At 42.1% G+C, this 25,600-nt stretch overlaps 1 protein-coding gene across 1 annotated transcript in view; it reads left to right on the top strand.

Moving 5' to 3' along the window:
* Positions 1 to 25,600, top strand: part of LOC311426607 (netrin receptor DCC-like) — a gene marked incomplete at its 3' end in the record, with an annotated part of 357,717 nt that overhangs the window by 287,050 nt on the left and 45,067 nt on the right. Inside the window, exons 14-17 of the mRNA XM_084503074.1 lie at positions 1,373 to 1,483; positions 5,470 to 5,664; positions 19,120 to 19,215; positions 22,961 to 23,199. Of these exons, the coding sequence (XP_084359200.1) occupies positions 1,373 to 1,483; positions 5,470 to 5,664; positions 19,120 to 19,215; positions 22,961 to 23,199 (641 nt within the window). The remainder of the gene's footprint in view (positions 1 to 1,372; positions 1,484 to 5,469; positions 5,665 to 19,119; positions 19,216 to 22,960; positions 23,200 to 25,600) is intronic.

The raw sequence follows: 25,600 nt of genomic DNA, 5'->3' as shown, positions 1-25,600 counted from the left end.
CCGGGGAGAGATCGCATACCGAGGTCTTTAGCCAAGCTGGCAAGGAAAAATTTCCTGGCTAATAAAGCAGAAATAAAGTCCAAGTCCCAGAGCAAAGGCACAGACCTCTGACGTTCCCCATCCCCAGGGCTGGCGAGGTGGAAAGGCAGCGGGAGGTCATGGCCGTTGTCTGCTGGGCTGGGAGCACAGCACATTAATCTCCGTTGTGGCATATCCCCACACCTCGAGCTCCTTCACATGAATTAATTTGGGTCTGGAGGGCTGCAGAGTCCCGTGGGACCACAGCCCCCAGCCCTCCCACCTACCCCATCCACCACTCACCTCTATGCAGTGGAAAACAAAGTGCTTTGCTTCCCAAAACGTGGCAATTTGGGCTTGGGAAGGCAGTTCAGAAATACATCCCAGCCTCATTATTACCTTCTGCATGCATATATTGTGATTGCCAGAGCCGCGTGCCTCTTCTAAATGGGCCTTTTAAATATTAACACGGCCACGCTTTAGATCTTCGCTGCCATCCTGCTTGGTAGGCAGGTGCTTTGCGGGATAATAAGAACATCTGCAACAGCACAGGAGTTTCGAGTCACAATGCAGCCTCTCAAATAGCTGCTAGCAATTTGAGAGTCACGTCAGCTAAATGTTAAAGCGCTTGTTTTAATTACAAGCGTTCTTCTCTGGAGAACGTCTGCAATTAAATGGGATTTTTTTTTTCTTCCTGTGCATTTTTGTGGTCAGTATAGGCAAGGCAGAAAGGTAAACGTATATCCCCACCGTAGGGCCTTGGAGGTCCTGTGGCGCATCGAGCCGTGCTGCAGCGATTGTTTTCTGATGGCTTTAACCACAAAGGAAAACATCTGTTTGGGAATTCATCCTTATTTCATAATATTGGAAAGATTTAGGGTTGTATTGTGTTTTTTTTTTCCTGGACTGCATGCTCTGAAGTTAATCAGGAGCACCGGCAAGCAAAACGCTGTTCGGTTGCTAACCTAGCTCCTAGCCTGCAGATTTTATGCGTAAGGAGAGAGTTAGCTGGAGTTTTGTGCGTTTGGGAAGCAGGGAGAGCTGTTTTTGTGAAATGTGCAATTAGTGGCTTCGCTGTGTAAAACAGTTCTTCAGTTTCCCACTAATTGGACTTTGTTCATTTTGTACCCATGAGCTCAATGGATGGGAATTAGAGCCCTGCCTAGTCACGGGCCAGTGCAGCTCGCATTTATTTTTTAAAACCTCTCCTTTTGGTCAAAATCCCTTTTTTTTCCTTAGCACCTTGCAGCGCCATCCCCAACCAGGCTGTCCCTGCGTTGGCTAAAGTCACAAATGGTTTGGTTTTCATCTTCTTTCCTTACGATTTCATTTGTTTTGTTTGTTTGTTTGCCAGGACTGGAGAAAGGAAGCCAGTACAGTTTCCAGGTGGCTGCCATGACAGTGAACGGGACCGGGCCGCCCTCGGACTGGTACACGGCAGAAACACCCGAGAATGATCTCGATGGTAAATGCATCTCTTAAAAGCTCTTGTCTCCAAAAGCTTTCCAGCTGAGGGGTTTCACAGCCCTTGTCTTCTAGCACGAGGTTGGGGTGGCATTCCAGGGCCTCACCTGGAAGCATCCGCCCATAAATGTTTTCTTCTGCTCTCGGATCTCTCATGTCTTGTGCTGTGTTTCTCTGTTACCACCTCGACCAAGGAGTCAGCAGCCTTTGGGATCGCAATTCTGTGCCAGAATGTAGCTCCCGAGCATCGTGGCCACTTAAAATAACGCTGTGAAGTGGATCTGGAACTTCATAAACCATAAACGTAATCAAAGGACCGACGAAAACGATGCCAGCAATCCTAATAATTCTCCAAGCAAATATTGAGATATGTCGAATACTCTTTCTTAGCCTTTATCTGCAGATTTTAGAAACTCAGGCTGGCAGCGAAGCTGAATAATTAGTGAAAGCTGATGAGATGCAGATACCTGAAAACCGTGGGCTTTGTAAATCAGCGCAGATGCTGACACAAAAGGGAAGGAAAACACAGAAATGAAAGGGGTAGATAAAAATGATGGGGATATTTGAAGAAGTGGAGGAATAAAAGGAGAGTAATGAGAAAGTCTTACCTGAAAAATTAAGCAAAGTGCAAGACAAAATGGAACAAAGAAGCTGACAGATGGAAATCATGGCAAAACTACAATCCGCAAGAAGCAGAGATGCAGTAGAAAGGAGATGAAGAGAAAATGAAACTGGTGCAAATTGCTATGATTTTTAAAACAAAATAAGTCGCCTCGAAAGGATCAAAGGCAAGCAGGATGAAAGAATAAATAAATAATTAGTTTAAATGCACCGTTGCGCTCGATATCAGCTTTCTTTTGACTCGATGGGTTTCCTTACGATCTCAAAATCAACTCGAAGGATTCCTGCTTCGTGTCCTTTCCCCATGTCCAAATGCAAAAAAGTGCTAAACCTTGGGGATAAATCCACTTTTTGCAGGAGTTACGCAGAGTCCTGCAAGTGGCAGCTAAGAAGGGAAGTGCTGGAGCCCAGCTTGCTGTCTGCAAGTCCTTCTCAGCTGCTGTGGCTCCTGCAAGCTTCTCCTGCTTTCTCTGGAAGCCTGCTTGGCGTCAGCAGCACGAAGACGAGCAGCATCCTGGCGAACGGCGCCAGCTCCCGATGGATATTCGTTTTAATTAGTGTGTTTTGTTCAAGTGATTAGAAATCCAAACATCGCCGCTTCTTCAAGGTTCCCTAGAAAGCTCGCGTGCCTTTGCTGACAGCTGGGATGGTTTTAAATATTTATTTTCAGCCTCGCATTTCGTACTTTAAAAAGAAATAGGAGAAAGAAAAAAAAAAAATAGAAATTGAAAGCAATGTGTTCCCCAAAGGGTCGGATTTAAATAGCTGGAGCAAGGATGCAAGAGAATCTCTGATCAACTTTGTGAAGGTATCCTCCAGGAAAATGGGTTTATGATGCTTGGTTTCTGATTACTGCACCGAACAGATGGAAGCTGTTACACATATTAGATAAGCGATATAGTTTAGCTTCAGCTCTAAATTAGTGCTTTAAGAGCATGACAAGCCAGACTGCTCTCAGGCTGCAATTTGTACTGAAAAGGGATTGGGGAAACATCTGAACGAAACGGGACGGGGGAAAACTACCCGGACTCGGTAAAATACACATCCACGAAAGTCTGAGAAAATTTAGCTCCTTTGTGATTTAGGATGAAGAGCTCATTCGGCACTTGAAGGAGGAGAATGGGAGCTGAAAAACACTTCTCAGAAGTATTTCTTGAAGCCCAGAAGAACCAAAAGTAACTGCATTGACCTAGAACTGCAAGGAAATAGCCTCAAAAAGAAAGCAGGAATATAAAACGTGTTTCTATAGGATTTTTAATCCTGGGTATCCGAGTGCTGGTACACTGGATCAGCAGAGCACGCAGAGGCCGGGTGGTCCAGTTCCTGATGAACTGATGGATTAAGGTGCTTCCTGCATGTTATGTCTAACATAAGACCTGATTATGGGGAAAAAAAAGTTAATTCCTGAATCAACTTTGGGTTGTTCTAAAGTTTGGAACTGTTTCAGAATGAGAAAATCGCCTCTTTTCCAGAAAAAAAGTTTAAAATAAAATTATTTAAAGTGTATTTAAAAGGATTTATGCAGAAATATTAAGCAAAAAAAAAAAAGTGTTTTCAAAAAGTAGCTCTGTGTTTATGAAGCTTTAGTATTTGAAAAATGGTCCCAAAATGTTCGCTCCAGCTTCATTTCAGAGGCTTACGTCCCAAGAAGGGGATGAGAAGTGAAATGGCCTTTTGCTTTTGGAAAGCACAGGTTGTGATTTTGCTCTGAAAAGCACAAATCGCGTATTTGAATCGCTTGAAATGAATAACACGGAATGTTTGAATGATGTGGCTTTACCCCCGTGGTTAGGTGGTGGTGTCTGTTCTGCGGTGAAAATCTCTGCACCGCGTCCGATGGAAAAAATATCATTTGTAGGTCCTTTGAATAATCTGATGTCCTTTGTTGCCTGGGAATTTGTACTTTCAGGATGCTTAAGGAATTGCAGTATTGCTACTTTATCTTAACTTTTCATTTCAAGAAAATTTTCATTCCTTAAATTAATATTTTTATCCTCGGGGCTCGTTTCCGTCGCTTGCTTTGCAACCAGCTCTGTTCAGTAACTTTTGGTTCTGCACTGAAACAAAGTTTGGGAACGGACTTGGGGGGTAAATGGCATCTCTACCCGGCTCACAGGGACACTCTGGGCGCAGGCTGTTTCTTCTTTTTGTGAGTAGCTACGTTGCAGTGAGCTTTTCATCAACCTTTAACCGAGATCCGTGCTTTGCAATGTTAAGAAGTTGAAGGCAAAGGCTTTCTAAAGGGACTGGGTTTTTCAGACTGGTAACGTACTAAGGAGACCTCCTGAAGATCCACCAGGTTTTCAGGCTCCCCTAAAGCCTTCATCAGCAGTCATCTGAAGGCACATAAAGCGCCAAGGACGCACACACGTTATTGCAAAGTGTTAATTCTTCCTTTTTATTGCCTTTTCCAAGGTTTACAGTGGGAATGCTTCACAATCGGGAGGTGTCTTTTGTTGGAGTTTACGTCGTTTGATGGTTTTTGCTGTTTCCTCACCCCGTCCTTGTTGCCTACGAGCTTTTTGCTATTATATTGCAAGCCTTTTTATTGGGGGGAAAATAGTAACTTGTCTCTTTTCTGCTCTCAAAAAGACAAGCTACTGTGCAGCTCCTCTGAGGAGACTTGTGATATGGTAGCTGGGAGTAAACTCAAACAAAAGGCATTTACCTCACCTTTAAAGTAAAATCGGGCTCAGAGAAGGCAACAGGCTGCCAAATAGGCTCCAAGTGATTAATTGCTACTTAAAGTAATGAATTTTACCCGAGCGTACCTGCAAATAAAACATCTCAGTCCATTATTTCATGTCGGGAACGTCGATGTGTAGTTTAAAGTGGCTTCAAAGTAAGAGAGGCATGTCCAGGAGTTCAAATTCCCTGCTTGTTTTCATGGCAAAGAGATAGATTATTGCCAGAATATCCTAGCACGTCGCTAACAAAGTCAACCTTTTTGTTAAATGATGAGCGAGCACAGGAGGACTCGTGCAATGAGCTGTCAGGATCCTGCAAATAGACCAGGGAAGATAAAAGTTGTCCTATAGGAAGTTCTTGTGCAGGTCATCTTTTTTTTTAACCTGTGTGTGTAGTTCCAAATCTCTCTTGTACATGTACATTTATATTAAAAGTGGAAAGCTCTAGGAGATTCTCTTAAAAATGGGCTCTTGGAAGGGAGGGATGTAGCTCAGAAATGAAGTTGCATGTAAGCTCTGCATGTAACCGAGGCATCTGGTCGTTTTGTGTGTGTGCGTGTGCCTGTTGTTTTCATTTCAATTACCATTTTGATTCATATTTTAACGTTTTAAACTCAACCCGCGTGAATAGTAAAACTTCCTTAGAATGTTAATTCATTTCTTTGTGTTTGAATCCCAGAATCTCAGGTTCCTGACCAGCCAAGCTCTCTCCACGTCAGACCTTTGACCACGAGCATCGTCATGAGCTGGACTCCGCCGCTCAACCCCAACATTGTCGTCCGCGGGTACATCATCGGCTACGGCGTGGGCAGCCCATATGCTGAGACCGTGCGGGTGGACAATAAACAACGTTACTATTCCATTGAAAATTTGGGTAAGTAATCGTTTTCGTTCGTAGTAGCATTAAAAAAAGAGCTTCCTCTGAGATTATGCTAGCTGGTAAGTTTATTTTCAGGCTGTCACTGGTGCTTCCTCCATATGGTGTTTTCTTAGGCTGCCTGTGCTCTGCAATTCGGGTTTGGTTTCGCCTTTAAACCACTGGACACTCTCAAACATATCAAACTTCCTTGATCAAATGCTAACTTTATTCAGTAGGTCGTGTCTCGTGCTCCTAATGCCGACTCCCACTCGCGCAGAGAGCTGGATCTGAAGATGTTTCTCCCCAGGCTGGTCCCCCATGTTTGAGTTGAATGGCAATCAGAAAACTCCTATTTTGTGTCTGTCAAAACGGTGGCAGGAGAGGGGCTTGTTCATTATTCATGGCACAGCCTCTGTGACAGCTCATCTGAATTCTGAGCGTGATACACAGGGACCTGGATCCTTCCACTGGTGATGGACCGTTCTCCTAGCGATGGAAAACAGTTCAAAGTTTAAAGGAAGGCTGAAAGTTTAATCGTTTCCTCGTTGTTGCTTCTTTAGCATTTTTATTTCAGGGAGAAGCGGTAAGTTTTCTGCTCCGTAATCCTGGGATGATCAGGTATTATGGGAATATTCATTAACTTGGTGCATTAGGGGGGCACAGCTCTGTTTTTTATCTTAATTCTATAAGGCCAAAACTCTTTGATATCTGGGGTCACTTCCCTTTGCTATTTGTACTTTATAGCACCATGAAACTGCATCAGCCAATGCTTCTGCTGTTTCCTTGGGGGAGCTCGAGAAATAGACTGGAATAAAATGTTTTAATTGTTCCCCTGTGAAACACTTCCTCTATGTTCAGTGGTGTATTTTATGGTTAATGTTTTTGCAGAGAGCCATAAACTGCCCCAAATATTCATCTACAGAAAAAAAAGAAAGAAATTATATGGAGAGAACTACCCAGACCAATGTGCTTTGGCAAAGGTTGAGGAGATGCCAACAGAGCCCAGTCTGCTGGAGCTCCTGATGGTCAACTCTCCCTGAAAGTATCCTGATTAACAGCTGGAGAAATGCCACGGGTTTTATGAAGCTTTGGAGTTTGGTTTTCTATACACAAATCTATTTGTGAATTTGTTTACTTCTTAGACCTCTGATAGCCGCTGCCATCAAGTGGAAGGTCTGCTAAGAAGCACTTGCAGATACAAGAGCCTTCTACTAGGCTAACAATACTCGGCACTGTGGAAAGCTCGTGGTATATTTCACTTATTAAAACTGTTTCTGTGGATTAAAAGTTTTCCAATATTCTTGGCTGCGCTGGCAGGCAGAAGTACATAGAAAGCCCAGCAGGGCAGGGAGGATATTTCAGGAATACACTTAGAGAAGTTGCACTCAGAGATCTAGCAGGTGTCAAGGAACTGTGCTGAGTGTAGCAAACATTTACTTATAAATAATTTGGTTACCAAAATCAAGGTATTTTTTTGTCGTTGCTGTTGTTTTTGCCTTTTTTTTTTTTTTTTGGCCAAAAATCTTCCAGCAGCCTGAAGTTTTACAAAAGTTATTCAAGTGGCAAGTATCTTTTCACTGTAGATTTTTTGGGGGTTGATTTAAATATTCAGCCTGTGAGCAGTGGAACTTGATTGCCATTGTCCAGACAAGTCACAGGCATCTGGTCCCTGACTGGCTGCGGACGCGAGGACTTTGGTCGCAAATCCCAACGTGCAAATTTTAAATTCAACTTCTCGGAGCGTTCACATGTACAACTTTGAAAATCAATTTCCATGAATAATTGCACTAATTAAATTCCATCATTTCAATATCCACAGAAAACGAACCCCAGAGGGATGTGACCAAGGGCCCAGAGAAAGCTTTTAAAAAATCAGAGCAGTTGCCAACACTTCCTGCATTATTCACCGGCTTTATTAGAAACCATTACAAAAAATTACATGAAATGATGAGAAGGGATTATTTTCCTAATAAAAATACTGTTTTCAATAAGGTTATGAATTAAGATGTTCTGCTGGCAGGTGGGGAGGAAAAATACTCCCTAGAGGTTTTGTTGGCTCCTCTCCCCAGTTACAGCTGTGACACCTATGCAGGAGAGGTAGGCGTTATCTTAAAAGTGATATGCAAAAGCAACAACAAAGTTAGATACCTAAATAAATGATGAACTTCATTGCGTTTTTCTCTCTCCACTGAAGACTTTTGATCCTCGTGGCTTTTAGCGTTTGCTTCCTGTTGGCTTTCCTTGGTCTTGTTAGACAGAGATGGGGGAGAGGATGCTCCACTTCAGCCGAATGATGCACGTCGCTGAAAAAACTGGGCCTTTGCATCTTCCCAAAGTTCACTGCAGCCCTTTTTATTTTTCTTCGGTATGCAATTTTGAAACGCTCTGCAAACCTATGTATCATTCATATGTTAGACTGGCAGGTACCTGCATTAAGGAGCAATCAGGTTTGTCTGCCATCAGCTCCCTTTCAGAAAGCCTGGCCGACTCGCATTCACAGTCACCGTTTTCACACACACATGCATAAACCAAATACCCCGTGTCCGTGCCAGGCATTAATTTCCTTCCATAAGCATCTCCCGTAGACCTGAGAGAAATGATGGGGAAGAACTCCCTGGTTAAAACTCACGCAGGGATGCAAAATGCCTCGCACCACGATATGGGCTCGTACATGTATCCCCGCTCTTTTTCCTGGCAACAGGCTTTGTGTGGGGTTTTGTTTGGTTTTCTCAGTGTTCAGCACTGCACAAAAGCACCACCTGGATATCTTCCTGAAGATCTTGCAGTTGAGAGATTGGCAAGTAGGATGTACACAGGTGCTGAAAGCTGAAGTTAGCAGCCCCCGTGGCACTGCCTCGTTGGCCCTATTCCCCTTCCAGCATTTGCAATGTGGTTGCCCTGGAAATTCTTGCCTTAGTGATCCCTCTTTGTCTGCCTCTTCCTGCCCTAGATTTGCGATATGGTTGCTGTAGCAATCCCTGCTCGTTCAATATATAATGCTGATATTTGTATGGGTTTTGTTCCCCCCTTCCCTAACTTGTTTGTGCAGCCGCGGGGCATTGTTGGCCACCTGCTTTTAGCAGTACAATTGCTAGAAATTTCTGGAAATACAGTAATTTGCTATAGTATGTATTCTTGTGCTAAATTCTGCGGTTATTTCCAATCCAAAATCACTTCCTAGTATCATACAGAGAGGTTGGGGCAGAATCAGAAACAAAATGTAGCCCATGCTTTAAGCCAAGGACTTATCATCTTCTCTGCAGTCAGCTGGTGGCTTTCCTTGTGGCCATGGCACTTCCACGTTCACTCCTGAGACCTTTGTGATCAAAGAGGACTAAGGACAAACTCTCTGGCCTGCACTCTGAGTATTTATTTTACTCTACTTCAGGTGAGCCACATCATCCACGTTGCATCTCTAGTCCAGCAAGCATGAAAAGACGACACCAGGGGTGGTTCAGTCCACCCAAGAGCTCCATCTTCTCATCCTTTCTTCTCCCTGTTGACAACTGCAGACGCCCATAACTGTAACTTGGCCACGGTGTGCGTGGTTATGCATCCATCCTGGAGCTAATTATGAAATGCCAAATATATTTGCACCTTCAATCTGCTGCTAATGATTGACAAAGAACGCTTAGTACTAGTTACGCCTAGTGCTCAGAGCTGTTGGATGGAAGACAGATATCAGTTCCTTTAGAAATCCTATTAGATACTTCACTGCACCTCCGTAATCCTAAATTTCAATTTTCATTTTAAATCTCTGCATGAAAGTACAGGGCTTGGATGCAACGGGAGACCTGCTTAAGTAGATCCCTCGTTAGGGAAGGATGGAGACCTACTCGCTTACAGAGTGGCCTGCTTCTTAATTCCTTCCCTCTTGATAATCATACTGATACGCACACTTCGTGTGGCAGCTTTGCATCATATTTGGGGTACTTAATTGATTACTTCCATCATGCAAAACTTTTCTAAGAACCGGCTCAGCCTGCACCCGGGCTGTTAGAGCAGTTGTCTGAGTAGCACACTTGAGCTGCTGAATAAATCACTTGAAAAACATGAAGAAAAGTGCTCAGCCTTTCATAATAGTGATTGAGAACTTTATTCTGTCTGATGATCATCTTGAATACGAGTATGTAGAGGTTACACTTTCTCCCTGGAATGAATTAAATAGGGTGATTTTCTCATGACTGAGTGGTCAGATTGCCTGGGAGACACACTCACCGCGGGCACAGAAGAATCGAAGAATACACAGAGACTTCAGCTTTGTCAGTGAAGGATTTGTTGTGTTTTCTTTCCGCAGCGTATGAAAGATATTTGATGTCGGTCTCATAAATTTCAGCAGCAAGCGTCCCCTGCTCTTACTCAACCTTTTCTGTGACAGAAAAATCAGTGCCCGACTGACTTTCAAATGAATAATTCTAACGAGGAGACGCATTTCTAGAGAACCACTTCATCCATTTATTTATTTATTACTTTTTTTTTTTTTTGTTATTTGTTGCTTGCGATTTTAAATGGAAAGGTTATTGGCTGATTAATGGTTGTGTTTTAACGATATTGAAGAAGTCACGGGTGCCAATTCTGATCTTTTACACGGAAGAAGTAATGATTTCTGTGCTGATCCAACTCAGAAGACGGTACATGTAGCAATGAACCGGCAGGGCTCATCTCCATGGAGCTTTGTATTAAAGCTTGCTCATGAAATAAATGCTTAAATGAAAAGGGAAGAGGCACATCAAGGAGATTTCCATTTACCGATTCTGCAAACATAAAGCCCGGAGTATCTGAAACAAAACACCAGCTGTAATAATTTACATAAACCTTTTAGTAGGCTGTAAAGCTCTATTTTTAATTAATATATTGAAAAAATAAAGCACGGTAACTTTAGAATAGCATATTCCGATAGGCTGACAACGTTGTTATATCATTCTGGGATGTTTTGATAACTCACTGTGGAATATTTTAATAAATGACAGCGATAATGGATAGAAGTAAGCAACCCTGGACCTCCTTGCGCTGGGTGGCCTCTGCTTGTGTGCCAACGCCGTGATGTCCCAAGAGTAAAAATGCTTTGAAAAACCTTTGGATGGAAACAGGAGAGTTATCTTCTAGTTAGTAGCATCCTACTACTAACAGTAGGGTATCCATATGGCATCCATAACATTAGTCCATCTGTAAAATGCCCTAAACCTTTCCAAGAACAAGTGTATAAAAATGACTCTTTTACAGCTATTCCGATAAAATATGATGAGAAAGGAGCAAATTCACAAGTTTTCCAGAAACGTAGACTTTCTACCTTAGAGCACATCCCATCCTTCCCCCCTTCCGTATGTGAGAATCATTTTATAAAGGGTTTTTAAGCACGGCTGCCTTTCTGTGACCTAAGAAAAAGCACCATTGATCTCCCCGAGCATGCAGGAATTCATATGCACCCTCTTGAAAGAGTTTGATTGGGAAGCTGGAGCGCGCACATCTTGAAGTCTTATTTTCAGGGCCCTTTTAAACTTGAACCTTTGATCCTCCCGGCCCAGCAATGAAAGCAAAGTGCAGAATGTACAGCACGTCTAGCAAAGACTTTTTAAAAGTTCCTCCCTCTCCTCCCATAAAGCCCGGAGCTACGCACATCTGAAATTTTTAAGCTCCGAAGAGCAAATTTAATGGATGGGAGCAATTTCTGCTTAATTAGTAGTTTGGAGAATTAGAGCTGCCGTATAAATAATATGAACTTAATAAAAACTCATGCAGAGAAGTCGTTTTATAGTGCACTTTCCTATCTCTCATAGGCCTCGTTTCCCAGCCTGTGCCGGCACACTGGCTCCCAGCAGCTCCCCGATGATGGGATGTCCTCGTCACCCCATGTCCCATGGTGGTGGCAACATGAAGGGACAAGGGTGGACATGCTGATATGCCCTTGTCCTCCAAGCCTAGTTCACATCGGGTGCTGAGAATAAAACCATCACAATCCCTTCAGCCTGCCACATTAATCTAAACTACAAAAAAACCCAAACCTCACAACCCAACAATGACAAAGTACAAGAAATGAAAGCAAAGCTCTTAGATCTAAATTTTCTATTTTAACAAACATATTGGTAGGGATACTAAGGATTCCATCAAATCCACCTTCATTTTAAGTGCAGATCAGATTAAATTTGACCCTCATGCATAGGCAAGGCAACAAAAAAAAAGCAATTGGGTTTATTGGAAAGGGAAAGAAAGAAGGTTCTTCATTTTCTTTAATCTTTGCAGATGACAGTTGCAGATTATAACAAAGACATGAAAGGGAACAAAAAAGCTTTTTAATGTAGTTTGGGGTTGTTTTCTTCCCTTCGCATTTTTTAATACAAAATGGAGTGGTGAAAATCAAACAAAAATCTGTTAAATTTTGTGCATCTCACGGTTTCCCTCATAGCTTGCATTAAAACACAACACTAACAAGGAAAGGCACTTTGAGACTCCGGGGACTGTTCATTTTCTTTCTTGCCTTTCAAAACCGACTGTCATTTAAGGAATCCTGCCATTTGCCCAAATACTTCATGCATCAATTTTCTCTCATTCCTCCCTGACTTTGTTTTGCTTCGCCAGAAATTACTGGCGAGCAAAAGGGTCGCTTTGAGATCCATGCTCTATTTACATTACACGCAGATCTGACATAACTCCCCCAAATCACAAATTGTGTAGATTTTAAGAGCATCCTCAAGTTAATCCTCTGGGCACAAGTGAATTGCAGCCGTATATCTCCGTGTAGGAATCCACTCCTCTGCTTCGGCTGACTTTCCTCAAGGTATTTTGGTTTATTTACGCCGTCATCCTCCACTTATAATAAATAGCTAAACTGGCTTCCCTGACAAAATGTTTAGGGCCCATTAACAGTAGATGGGATGGAATATTCTGTATATAATAACGCTGGAATAAGCTCTCTATTTCTACTTATGGTAAAGAATGCAAAGCTTAAGAACAATTCTTCGTGCCAAATTGGAATAGAAATTATGCAAATAGCCAAAAATAACTTTTTGTTTATATTCATTTATCAACAGAAAAGAAAATAAAAAACCAAAATCTTTGTTACAATCTCAGTTTTCACGAACAAGGACAGATACAACGCTGAGCCTTGTCTTCTTGAGCATTACTGGTATCATCAGGGGATGCCAAGGAGAAGAAACCAGCCAAGTGACCCAGATTCATAGATCCACGTTTGCTTGGACTAAAGACTCATTTGTTGCAAGGGAAACAAACCTCTCCTCCCAGTGCAACTTTCATTGTTATTTTTTTGTGTCTGGGTGCCTGAAGAAATCTTGCCCACCCTCTGGTTAACCCGACTGGTGCATTAATGGCATTTCTTCTGGTGTCAGAAGGCATCTGGAGTCATGGCCGTTCATTTTTTATTCATTTCTCCATATGTCTTACACTTCATTTTCTGCTACACTACTTCACTTTCCCCGAGTCCGCCTGCATTTGTAACGTCAATAACAAATGTCTGGGATACGCATTGGGATTTTTTTTGTTGTTCAGCATCTGCACCGACACTGAATGCACTGAGCTTGCAACGCACCGTGGGGGCTGTAAAGGTTCACATCTCCACAGGAGACAAGACCTATTTCTAAGCATGCTCAAATTACAGCCTTTGCTTTGAAAAAAACCCTGCACACTTTGTTATAATGCACACAGGACAGCGCTCACAAGCGAAATCAGGAAGCGGGCATAATGTATGACTAGGTGACTTCTTAAAAACAACCGTAAATATGGATTTGAGGCGCGTCTCCTGAACTGCATTCAAATAAAAGCACTTAACAGATTCTCATTATAAATTCTCCTTGCTCCATTAAACACTTTCCCTGGTGTTTTCGAAGTTAAATGTTTCCCGAATGAGCCCGAGCAATCTGTAAATGCCCAGGCTCCCCCAAAACAGCGGGGCTGCAGAAGGCTGGTGTGATGCTCTGGAGGTCAGTGCTCCCCAGGTCATCGTGGCACGGTGAGCTCCCACAGCTCTGCCTGGACTTGGGGTAGGTACATGTTGGCTTTGGGGACTAATTTTTTGAGAATTGTTTGAAATGGAGATGTGTAGGACCCCCTCTGTCCCTCATCCCTCATCTCTGTGAAGCAGACGGGCAGAGCTCTGCTCCTCGGGGACAATTCCAAATTAACTCGATTTGATATTTTAACCATGTCAGAGTATTAATAGGTCTTCATTATTTGTGCTACGGAAGTGCCCACAAGTTCAAGATGAGATCAGGGTTTAATTGTCTGCTTAATGTAGAAACATACTGCGAGCCTCTGCTTCATATAGCTCATAGGCAAAAGACTAAAGGAAATGTGCCAAATTTAAAAACTTATATTTTGTGCTTTCTATTCATAAAGAAGTTACAAGCCCCATTCTCTATCACCGTGGGAAGTGCGTACTTGAATTTGACAGCATTTGGTGAATTTACTTGAAATGAACAAAGTTTTTCTCTATTTTTATGGATTGCTCAGTTTACCAGAAGACGAAAATCCAGGCCAATTCTGTTGTGCTGTAAAGGAGATAACTCACTGGTAGGGCTCTTGTTTTATTGAAGGCAATACCCAAGCTCTTTATTATCCATTTTAGCCTTTCTGATGGTAACTCCTTTCCAAATGACCTGACACAGTCCTCAAAGTAATATCGGAGGGGTAGCTCCTCATCCACCACTAAAATGAAGCTGTTGCTGTCCTACAGAGTGCCTAGAAGGAATAAAACCAAACTATTTTGCTCTAGCAGATGACATAGAAGAGAGTCCTTTGGAGATTGTCACCATGAGAGTCTATTCTAGTGGAATACTTAAATTTATTAATACCATTAAAGACTGCTAAGATGATTTAAAGATTTCTTTTTTTTAAAGGATGGATGTAATTTCCCTAGCTTGTGCTAAAATCTGCTCCCAAGCGTTGCTCTCAAGGGGAATTGTGTGTTGTCCAAGAAGTGGAATACATCTTCCTGATGGTTTCTTTTAATGGGATTTAATCTACTGGCCATTGGGTGCGTTAGAAACCCAAGGATATTTGCAAAATGAGACTCAAGGCACCTCTCTCTTTTTTTGGAAGATGGTGTAATGCATTGCTTGAGGGTAGTTTCTGCGCAGAGGAGGCCAAATATCTTTTGGGTTGAGGTTAGAGAAAAACAGCACTATCTCTGGCTGTGATGTTGGCAGCACTTTTCCCTCTCGGTTTCCTGGAATCCAATAGCCCCGGTGTGCAGAGTTTATACTTCAATTTGACATCTGTCCTATTGACAGATTACCTTTTCCTGGCAATAAGCGAGTGTTACCAGGTCTTGGAGCTGATACTGGTACTATTGATTACCGAGCGCAATGTTTTTGCAAACCCAGACAGGAGTAAATTAGGCTGATCTTCGCTTGCTTCTCGAGATAATTTGCAATGACTGCCCCTTAGAGGGTTGCTCAGCACCGGTGGCAGTGACATGACATGCAGGGCATAGATGTAATTCTCTTGAAGACCTTTTCTCTTTCAGAAGGGCAATTCCTGCAGGAGTTACTCTGCTTTCAACCTCATCTAGACCACCGCCTCACTTCTCAACAACCCTTATGTATATATATATATATTTTCCCAATAACCTACAGGAATTCCTCTTGGTACAACCCCCTCCAAGTCCCTGTACTACAGGGTATTGTCAGACCCCATCTGTTTGGACAAGATATCTTTGTTTCCACTTTGTCTACGGGGAGCCTACAGCTGTTTCTCATGAAGGATCCCTTCCTACTGGCTCAGCCATCTCAAGGGTAGCTTCCTATAGCCTACAGTTGAAACCAGCTTAGTAATGGAAGGAAAAAAAATAAAATAAAAAAGCAGAAGGTGGCGGTTTTCTTCTTAAGCAAGCTCTGGCACCATAAGGATGCTATTCTACTATATTCATGGGTTCATCCTGATGCTCAAGCGGAGTAAAAGGGAGCAGATCTAAATGAATTGCTACTTCCCTTTGTGCCTCCCTCTCTGTATGGATCACGAAAGACGCTGACAAAGGTGTTGGGAGAAGATTATTGAACATCTAAGTAACCTTTATTGTTCTTTTATCGGCTCCATTAAATGAGAAGGACTTCAGCTGTTGTTCAGCGCAAGGCAGCAGCTCTAAGTGGTGTGATGGGATGAGCAACGTCTTCACGACGATCAGGAGACTCTGCCTGAGCTTCAGCTCTCCCAGGATACTAATCTGCAGAGCACTCTGCCAGTCCCTTGTGTCAGGTAATTGTTATAACGGGGAATGAGCAGAACCGAGAATGAATTTTTATTTGAGAGATAAAGGAGCCGATCTGGAAAAGCAGCCAAGTGCACTGCCCTCTTCACAACACCGTAGTTCAAGGCATGGTGTTTTCCTGGCAAAGAGTTCACGTCTGGTTATCAAACATTCACTTTATATTTGTAGTTTAAAGAGAAAATTAAATTCCACGTGAAAACATTTGTCAAAAGACCCCGTGTAATGGATGCAGAGATTTCGCGATTTTCTGTTCTTTAAGAAGAAAATAACGGCGGTATCTTCAGCAGGTTGTTATTCGTTGATTATGTTCTTTCCACTAGCAACATCCATCAGAAGAAATTGATTTTGTTCATGCTTAGTTTGGACTTCTTTTGCCTTTTTCTTTTTAAAGTTGAACTGCACAACGCAGCTTTATTTGCAGAGCATGTTCCGCACCAACATTGACATGATGGATCCTTTCCTGATGCTCTGATTAAAGCTGAATTCTTCGCTCTGTTCCTTCAAAGGCAAGAAGAGATTTCATGTGCTAGGAAAAAAAAAATAAAAATGCATATAATTCTCTCCGTCTCCTGCTCCAGAATAGCTAATACAAATGGTAGTAGCATTGTTACTCGGTTGCATTCCCCACTGCAATGAATAAGAACCAGTTGAGAAAAAAATGCGAATTTATTCTGAGATTCGTGCAATTATCATCTCTAGAGCCCTTCTCTGTCATCGTTTCTTTGGTGTTGTAGCTGCCAGGAGTGCCAGCAGCCTTTCTGTTCCATTAGCTGCTGCTCTTGTTAGTAGGTTTATACTAAAAACCTTTCCTCATTTGAACTCCCATTCCAGTCAGGGGCACTTTTCCAGAGAGCATCAGAATGACCCCGTAAGTATGACAAATATATAATGCTGTTCAAAAAGCAACTTTCTATGTGATAATACTAATGCTTTTTCACTTTTTTTGTGGTTGTATTGGATTAAACAACAAACTCTAACACAGTGTTCAAACCCTGTGCCATAGCAAATTGCCTTTTTTTCCCTCTTATCTAAGAAGAGACTCGTGCAATTATTTATTGCTCCAGTTAGCAGCAGCTCAAATTAGCCACCTGAATTTTTCATGTTTTTTTAACAGAAAGCTGCAGATTGCATCCTCGTCCCAATCTGAGCTCGTTTTTGCAGATGTAACCTTAGCCAACCTAGTTATAAACATATATCAAATGTCAGTCTGTTCCACTGATAACGTTTGATGGACTATATATTGTGCTGTTCAGGTAATTGTAATGAAGGATGTGCTATATGGTCTTTATTTTAAAATTTTCCAGGAATTTATCACAGTTTTCCACCCAGTTTGTCAATTTGCGTGAGTACATCTTTCATCATCAAATTAGCCATAAGTCACTCCTTTGGCTTCTTCATTATCGGGAATTCATGACGTATGTTGATTAAATGTGACAGTTACATGTTTTGGGGCTTTTGACAGTAATTTCTCGAATCAGGTTTCACGAGCAATTTTTCACGTTTAAACTATCGATGTTCAAGGTGACACGCTTTTCCGACTAATGGCTCATTATTTAAAATTTAAGCCAAATGAAGTCCAGATGTCTGTGCTCTCAACATAATCAGTGGAGATGTAAACCAACCCGTAGAGGCTGATTCATCCGATCTTACTGAAATTCTTGTCTTAGCGTTGTCCTTCAGAGGTGCTTGCCTCTTTGATTCCTATAGGAACAGCCCTAACGTGCCAAACTTGGAGAAAGCTGCAAAAAATAAGACGAATTCCATTGTCTGTTGTCATATGTACTCTTCAGAGAGCTGATGGCTTCCATCCATTGGTATGAAAATAAGAAATGGACAGGACCGTGGTGAGGGACATTTTTAATAAAGGTTACCAAGTATTTAGAAAAAAAAACTACGGTGCAAAATTTGCCTCGCTGTAGCAACTGTCAGCAAATACCTGGTACATCTCCAAATCCTAAAGCTTCATCTTTTGGCGTCCTTCCCTACATTCACCAAAGTATATGATAGTGAATGGTCCGTACGAACCACTTGTGAAACTCTGCCTGACAGCATTCAAAACTCCTAAAAAGCCACAGAAGTTGGGTCAGGGACAGAAGGAAGACTGGTAGTGACCACATCTGTCTAGACTGACCACGTGAAATGCTTTTTCTTAAGCAGAAACAACTGAATGTAACGTTATTAAACGCTCAGATAAATAATCTCGGCATGTCACAATAAATAAATCTTCGTGTGGAGCCTGGAGAGTTGCACCACTTAAATCAGAAATTAAAAGCAGGATGCTAATATGGAGTAGAAACCGTATGAAAATATATATACTCCGTCTCCGTGAATGCAAAATAATTTCCTCGTGACTAATGATATTGCAGGGGATACGAACTGAATTCATACCCATACGATACTTAGCGCAAGGATTTATTAATGCACCCATCATTTGTTTGGCATTTTTTAAAGTTTAGCTCTTTCGTGACAGAAGCAAAGAAGCTGCCTGAATACTAAGTGAGTATGTCACTGTTTCTGCTGGCCATTAAATTAAGTACAAAATACGTGGGTGGGAAAGACATTAGTAACAATATGCAGTAAGTACTTAAAGATTATTTACTCATTTCAGGTGCGCTGTAATAATATTAATCACGCTGGGCTCATTTGGCGTTAATGCAGATGAAATATGTAATTCTGCAGCAGGGCTTTTGCAATGTCACATTAATAAATGCCTCCTCACGTAACAAACATTTCTTCTTTTCCAGTAGAGGACTTGGTGAAGGCAGGTGCCCTGTTTGGCAGGTGTTGGAGAGCCCGATGTGTTCAGGCTGATATCTTCCGTAATTGTCTTTTGCACAGCTAGAATTAACTTCTCTAGGAAAAAAAATAGAAAGGGGGATGAAGCAATTTGCATGGAAAAAGTCAGGAAAATAGATAGTCTCGTTTTCCTTAGGAAATTGTATCCAGAAGCAACGCGGACCTGAGCTGCTCATTTCACAGTGCGCCCCAAAATTGATCCGTGTGTTAAACCCCTCCCGTCCACAGCATAGACTGGGGGGTTCCCAGTGAGATAAAAAGTGGTAAAATGGCAATTTCTGAGCTGTTTCTGACCAGCACACTCACTGCGGATCCCATCTTTCTCTTGCACAGACGTTGGCTTAACTTTGTTGTCTTTTTTTCTTCTTTTTCAGGAAAGCGCTCGTCCGTCCTGCCTGCCAGGCCTGACTTTAACAGCGTGTGTTTTGTTTTGCCTTATCTGTTTTCTCCTGCAGAGCCGAGCTCCCACTACGTGATTTCCTTGAAGGCCTTTAACAACGCCGGCGAAGGAGTGCCTCTGTACGAAAGTGCCACCACCAGGTCGATGACAGGTGAGTCGGGAAATGCTCTCGATCTCCTCCGCAGCAAATTCCGCCATAGGCAAAACGATTTGGGGCAAGGCAACGGGAAAAAAAAAGAGCTCTGCGACCTCCAAATCCCTGCTAGAATAAATCAGCTTCGTTTTCTTCTTTATCGTAATGACACGGACAGAATGAATTATTTACCCTTCCCAGAAATTGGCTTTATATTTTTAATGGGATGCTCACAAGTGCTTGCTCTTTGGTACGGTTTGGCCTGGGAGAAGCATGACTCCCAAAGCTTTTGGAAATGGAGAGATAGGGGTTGCTGTGCTGAATTCAGCCCAGATGGAATTGCTTTTGTTTCCTTCCTCCTTAAAGTAGTTCAAGTGAAAATGAATTAGTTAAAAAACAACGCAAAACAAGCACATTCCTATCATGCACGTTTACAGAAGCAGACAAAGGGGTTAGAAAAGGTGAAGATGCTGATTTACAGGACAGGACAAGGCTCACAGAAGGAATTTCCCAGCAGTAGCTGAGCAGAGTGCTTTTAGGCAGCTCTATTCACAATTATGATGTTGGGACAATAACAAAATTACAGGAGCAGAACTGTTTTGTACAACTTCTGGACTGCCTCATGGGTTTTATCCACAGGAAAAAAAAAGGATTAAAAGAACAGAATCAAGAAAAAAAAAAATAATGTTTTTCCTCTGGATTGACACCATCATTTGGTGATTTTTTTTTTTCTCGTGGCCCACCCACGGTGTTCAGAGCTGCCTGGAAGGGGAGCTGTGTCACTGAGAGCAACCCGGTCACTGACGCTGGCGTGTGTGTGCCGCGAGGAAGAAAGAACCCAAATGGCTGCTCGGTGGCTCTGCAAGGAAAAACGGCTTCCAGCATGCAGTTTTGTGAAGTATTCCCATAAGAAATCTTGGAAAGTCAGCAAGGAAAAAAAAAAAAAAAAAAGAGATTCATTATAAAATCGAGGGTAACCATAAAAATGACTTTGATATAGTAAGTGTCAGGGAGCTTCTGGCTCAAAATTATTAATTTCACTTCTTGTCTGGAATCTACAGAGGTCATTCTTGCTGAGCATGCCAACAACATGTGTCTTGTAACATCTTCTTTCCAGTGAGTTTGCCTCGGGGTCCAAGGAGACTTTAATTTTTAAGTTTTCTCGTTCCTTGTCTGACTCCATTTACAAACGACCCATCTGGCCTGTGGGGTTTGATTTCATGTGTGCGCGTAACCTCTTGTAAATTCAAGGATATCCAGGTGTAAAAAAGGTAATTCAGGCTTGGGTTATCTGCGATGATCCTCTTTGAGGAGCTTTTCTCATCACTGGGCACATATCTGAGCCTCCTGCTGGGCAGATAAAACCCCTGGGAGCCTGGGCGACTTGTGGAAGAGCATCTCAAAAAGTTTTGCTTCCAGCAAAGCAGGAAAGCACAGGAGGGTGCAAGCAAGAACCAAGACCCCGTGTGTTTGCGTGGCCACTTAGCATGCGTGCACATACCTCGGGGTCTGCCCGACTTACGTAACGTGTAATATTCACAAATCAAATCTCCAAAGAGAGGGAGAAAAACTATTTTCCGTCCAGAGATTGCAATTTCCAAATGACAGATGTCCGTGCGTAAATACAAGCGAATGAAACTTCGGTGGAAAAGGGGGGAAGTATTTAGGGACCTATTTTCAGCCACCAGTGGATTACAGATATTTCCCTCCTCCTCAGGTCAGTGATGACATGTTTCAACAACCAAATTATTTTGATTGAGTCTGACCATTTATTTTGCTAAAGCCAGCCTCTTTTCATAATCTCCCCTACAACAGCCCTTAAGTTTTCAGTATTGAGCGGAGAAAGGAAGTGCAGTATTTGCTAAAATAGGAACTCGGCACCAGTCACGTTGACTTCCATCATGAAAAAAAAAAAAAAAAACACAACATGGGAACAAAAACTGCTCACCTTACAAAATTTACAGGCACTTCCTTTTGGAAAACTTCACTTCAGACAAAGAAACTCTTCACTTTCAACCTTAGAGAAGCTCAATTCACTGAGACTGGACCAAAAAATAATAAAATTTCTTTTTAAAAAAAGGTTCAGCTGCCCATTTCTGCCCTCGTGGAACATGGGCTTGGGGTTTGGATCACACAACACCAGATTGTTTCATTTCCTTCAGTGCCTGCTTCTTATCAAGAAGCTTTTGATGAAAGAAGCTACAAAAGCAGCAGGTTGAACTAATGGCTTATCATACATTTTAAACATCCTTGTCTCCTCTGTTTTTCCTTCCAAAGGCTGTGGCATCCCGAAGTTGTGAATAATAAATTACAAAATCATAAAACACAAGTGATCAAAGGGTGTCAGGAGCTGGAAACGCACATGGAGCAGACAAACTGTAGCAATTGTCAGGGAGGAAATACTAAGAGTCACTTATACTTTGATTAATTAATTAGCACATTATTTTTAGGGGAAAAAAAAATACAGCCTTTTTTTTTTGTGTGTGTGCTGTGTTTTACCCACTGCCATTTGAAATGATATTTAGAAAAATCACGGCTGTTAAATAATGAAGCATACCGTTGAAAAAGATAGACCTGAAGTTGTCCACAGGTGCTTAAACCTGGCACTTGGACAAGGATGGACATGTTTAGGCTGAGGAGATGTGGTCTGTAGCTCCAGTGGGAGCCCCAGAAGAAAGATGTTGGCATTTTTACAGCAGTGAGTCTTGTTTGCATCAAGGGGCGATGCCATAAGCACAAGGAGGGAGGGTGCTGAGCTGCTGCTGTCTGTCCTCAATGGCTGGAGTATGGAGACAGCAGCTGAGGTGGATAAATAAATATTTTTCGAAGAAGACTCGTACTCACGTGTCTCATTTCTGAGATGAATTCTTCCTTCCTCCTGAAATGGAGCCCAGGTGAAGCCAGGAGCAGGAGCATCACTAGAGCCAAACCGAGGGCTGAACTTTTGGAAAGGAAATATGCAACGGCCTCTCTAATTTAATCATCCAGAATATGATAATCCATGCCACGCTGTTAGGTCATGCCCAGGATGCTCACTCTCATGCTCTTCAAAGGCCACCCAATCGCAGATACATGGAAGAAGAAGTCTACTTGAAGATAACCCACATATCCATACCTAGAAGCACACATTTTTATGCTGGCGGTATTAAACCAACAACTCCAAGCTCTTCGCTTCAGCAGTGGAATTAGGATGGTCCGTTTTGCCTAAGAAACGTTGAACCAACATAGACCACGTTGCCTTCCAGAGCCTAACACAACAAAAGAGCCTGAAAGAGGCAGCCGAGGAGGAAAAACGTAGGTAACTCCTACGCACGTGAGGTGAAGTCGTGTCTATAAATCAGGTTTGTAGACGACACTCCGCTTTGGAGGTGTTTCCAAGAACGTATCGTAACATGATTCAATTTTTTAAGAAAAATGTAAATCAGTGGGGAAAAAAGAGGCTGCTCGTTGTCTTAATCTCATGTGAAGAAAACACAGCGTGCGTGGAAGTACTTAAATAAATGGTGAAAAATTGCTGTTACCGCTGGTTTTGTGAGAGTAATGAAACTGAAACGTTGCTGCTGCGTTTTCATTTTGCTTTAATGCTTCTCTTTCTGTTCTCCTCATGTTCCTCCTCCTCATTAATGCCATGCATTTAACCCATCGTGCTGTGTGCTCCTTGGTGGCTTGTTCGTGTTTTGTTTCATTTTATTTTATTTTATTTTCCGTTTGACTTACCTATCCATTTATTTTGGAATGCTCATTTGGTGATGTATGGACCCAGACCCCATCGATCCATTAGAAGTTGATTTTTATCCTTTGCTTGATGATTTCCCCACGTCAGTCCCAGATATCTCCACCCCCATGCTCCCACCAGTAGGTGTGCAGGCTGTTGCGCTGACCCACGACGCGGTGAGGGTCATCTGGGCAGACAACTCTGTCCCGAAGAACCAAAAGACGACGGAGGTCCGCTTCTACACGGTCCGATGGAGAACCAGCTACTCTACAAATGCTAAATACAAGGTGAAGTTTCAGCACGTTACCAATTCGGGAACTGTTTCAACCGTTCGCATTTTATTTGCAGAGCCTTGGAATTGGTTTTTTACGAGCTTTCCTCAACCAAGATTCCCCTTTCAATCAGCAGGAGATTTGCATGAGTAACTACTGCTTGCTCAAAACCCGCGGATTTAGGTGGATGAAAATAGCATACATTAATTCTACGTGCTAATTGATGAGAGTTATGATCTTGAATCTTTACCGACCAGGTATAAATTAGCCGTAGGTGTGATAGCACGGTGAATATGAAAAAATACCAATTGCGATACCTCCCACCCTGTATGGCAATTCCACCCATATCCCCAAACACCAAAACTGGAGATTTCTTTACAGGAAAACTTCTCAGTCTGAACGGATACGGCAGCAGCAGAGGCATGCTACTTTCTGTACGAGGATTTATTTCCCAGTCCTAATGAAAACACTACCAAAAGGGGTACAGTTTAGCAAAGAGATACAGAGACACCGGGAATGGAAAGCAATAAGCACAGACTTTAGGTTGTTCTGTTTGCTCGCTTTTCCTTTCCACACACTATTGTCAGCTTATATATTGCACCTCGTATAACATCCACCTTCCCCATAATAAGCGTGTCCTTTGTCCCATACCCTACTATAACGGTTGTCTCCTCTTGCCTAGAGGATCATTTTGATCCATAGTGAGTTTACTACGAATATATTTTCATACTGCAAGTGGATGCCCCATTTTTTACTGCTGTGTCCTACCAAAAGCAACCACATGTAAGTTGTTTTTATTAGGACTGTAGAACGGGTGATGTTCTGTATAGCTCTGAGGCTCCTCCGATTATTGCCTGAATTATTTGTCCAAATGCAGGCTGGCTTTTCCAAAATCCCAAGGATGGCTCTCTGCATTGGTTCAGGGTACATACACAACTCGTGGACCCCAATCTCAAGATCTCTCTCGGATAACTTTTAGAAAAAGTAGGAATGATAGTAAAAAAAAAAAAAAAAAAAAAAAAAAAAAAACCTTCACACCTTCATACCTTCAATCCCTTTTCTGAGTGGGATTTCTGTTGGCTGAGGGAAAACTCAGGGCAGCTGTTTTCTCACTGCAGGGACTGGCCTATGCAAAGCTTTTAAATCTTTGCAAGGCTTTTAAATCTTTGCAAGGCAAAGCTTTGTAAAATCTTTGCCCATCTTTGCAAGGATCTGCCCGTGCCATCGTGGTACATCTACTGCCATACTTCTGGCAACCTCAGATGCTGGCATAATGATGAGACCCGCTTATAACCATCATTTTGTGGTCGTAACAAATGATAAATTCAGGGCCAGGCTGACTCCCTTTTTCCAGTTCAATCACCCCCAAGCATAAACAATAAAAAATCTTGCAGAAGGTCTGCTCGCTCAGAAATAGCCACGTTTTTCAAGGAAATGAGATAAAGCCCATTATGTTCTTTGAAAACAGTGGGGAAACCTTCCATTTTTTTTTCAAAGGGCTTCAGATCAGGCTCACAAAAAGATCCCATTTGCCGATGTGTTGCTACTGAATATGCAATTCTTTTCAAACTTGCCCATTAAAAGCTTCCATCGCTTCAGAAATGTGTACCAAATGTAGTGTAAAGAAGGTTTTAACCTTTTCCATTGAAATTTATAAATTGTAACTTTGCCCTGCCAACTTTACTTTGTACAAACCATCCCAAAAAGGCAGAGCATGGAATTGCTAAGGCACTTTTTCCAGTTATACTGCCTTCATCTCAATATGATATTAAGTTCAGAGGAGTACCGAAATGCTAATAGTTAGCACCGAGTGAAATATCCAAAGAAAAACTCTCAGCTGGAGACAAATAACTTTCTTTTCCCAAAAAAAGAACCCAACATGGCTGTGTTCCAGTAAAGATTATTTTGTCCAGCAATGGGTTCAACTCCTACAGTTTCCTCTGTGTGATTTTTTTCCTGGTCGTGTTTACTGTCAGAGCACTTTTATAGTGTTAGTTATCAGAATTAGTTACCCTCAGTGATGCTGAACAGCATTTTATGTCATAAATCGTTTCTTCCAAAATCTTCTCTGGAAGGGGAAATTATTCTTCCCTTTATTGAAATCCAGCTTTTAGCTGAAGAATAATTTTTGTAAAGTCTAGCAGCTCGATTTTGCCATCTTTGGCAAGTAGCTGAGTAGTTTGGCTAAGTAGTTTTTGATTGTATTAGTACAGTCTTTGCTTCAGCAGGTCTTAAGGAAGGGGATTCTCTGCTGGATTAAGCCCTTCCTCCGAAGAAGTTGCAAAACTGCTGATTTCCAAGGACTGGGGATTTTAATTGAGTATGACGATGATAAAATCTGGTATTGCAATTAGTCTTCCTATTAAGTAGCATGCAAAACATCTGGCAGAGCACATGTGCTAAAACAGCCTGCCAT

The sequence above is a fragment of the Aythya ferina genome, assembly GCF_964211825.1.
Source record: "Aythya ferina genome assembly, chromosome: Z".
Classification (NCBI taxonomy): domain Eukaryota; kingdom Metazoa; phylum Chordata; class Aves; order Anseriformes; family Anatidae; genus Aythya; species Aythya ferina.
Note: the sequence above shows the minus strand (reverse complement) of the source record. Positions and strands in the feature narration are given on the sequence as shown.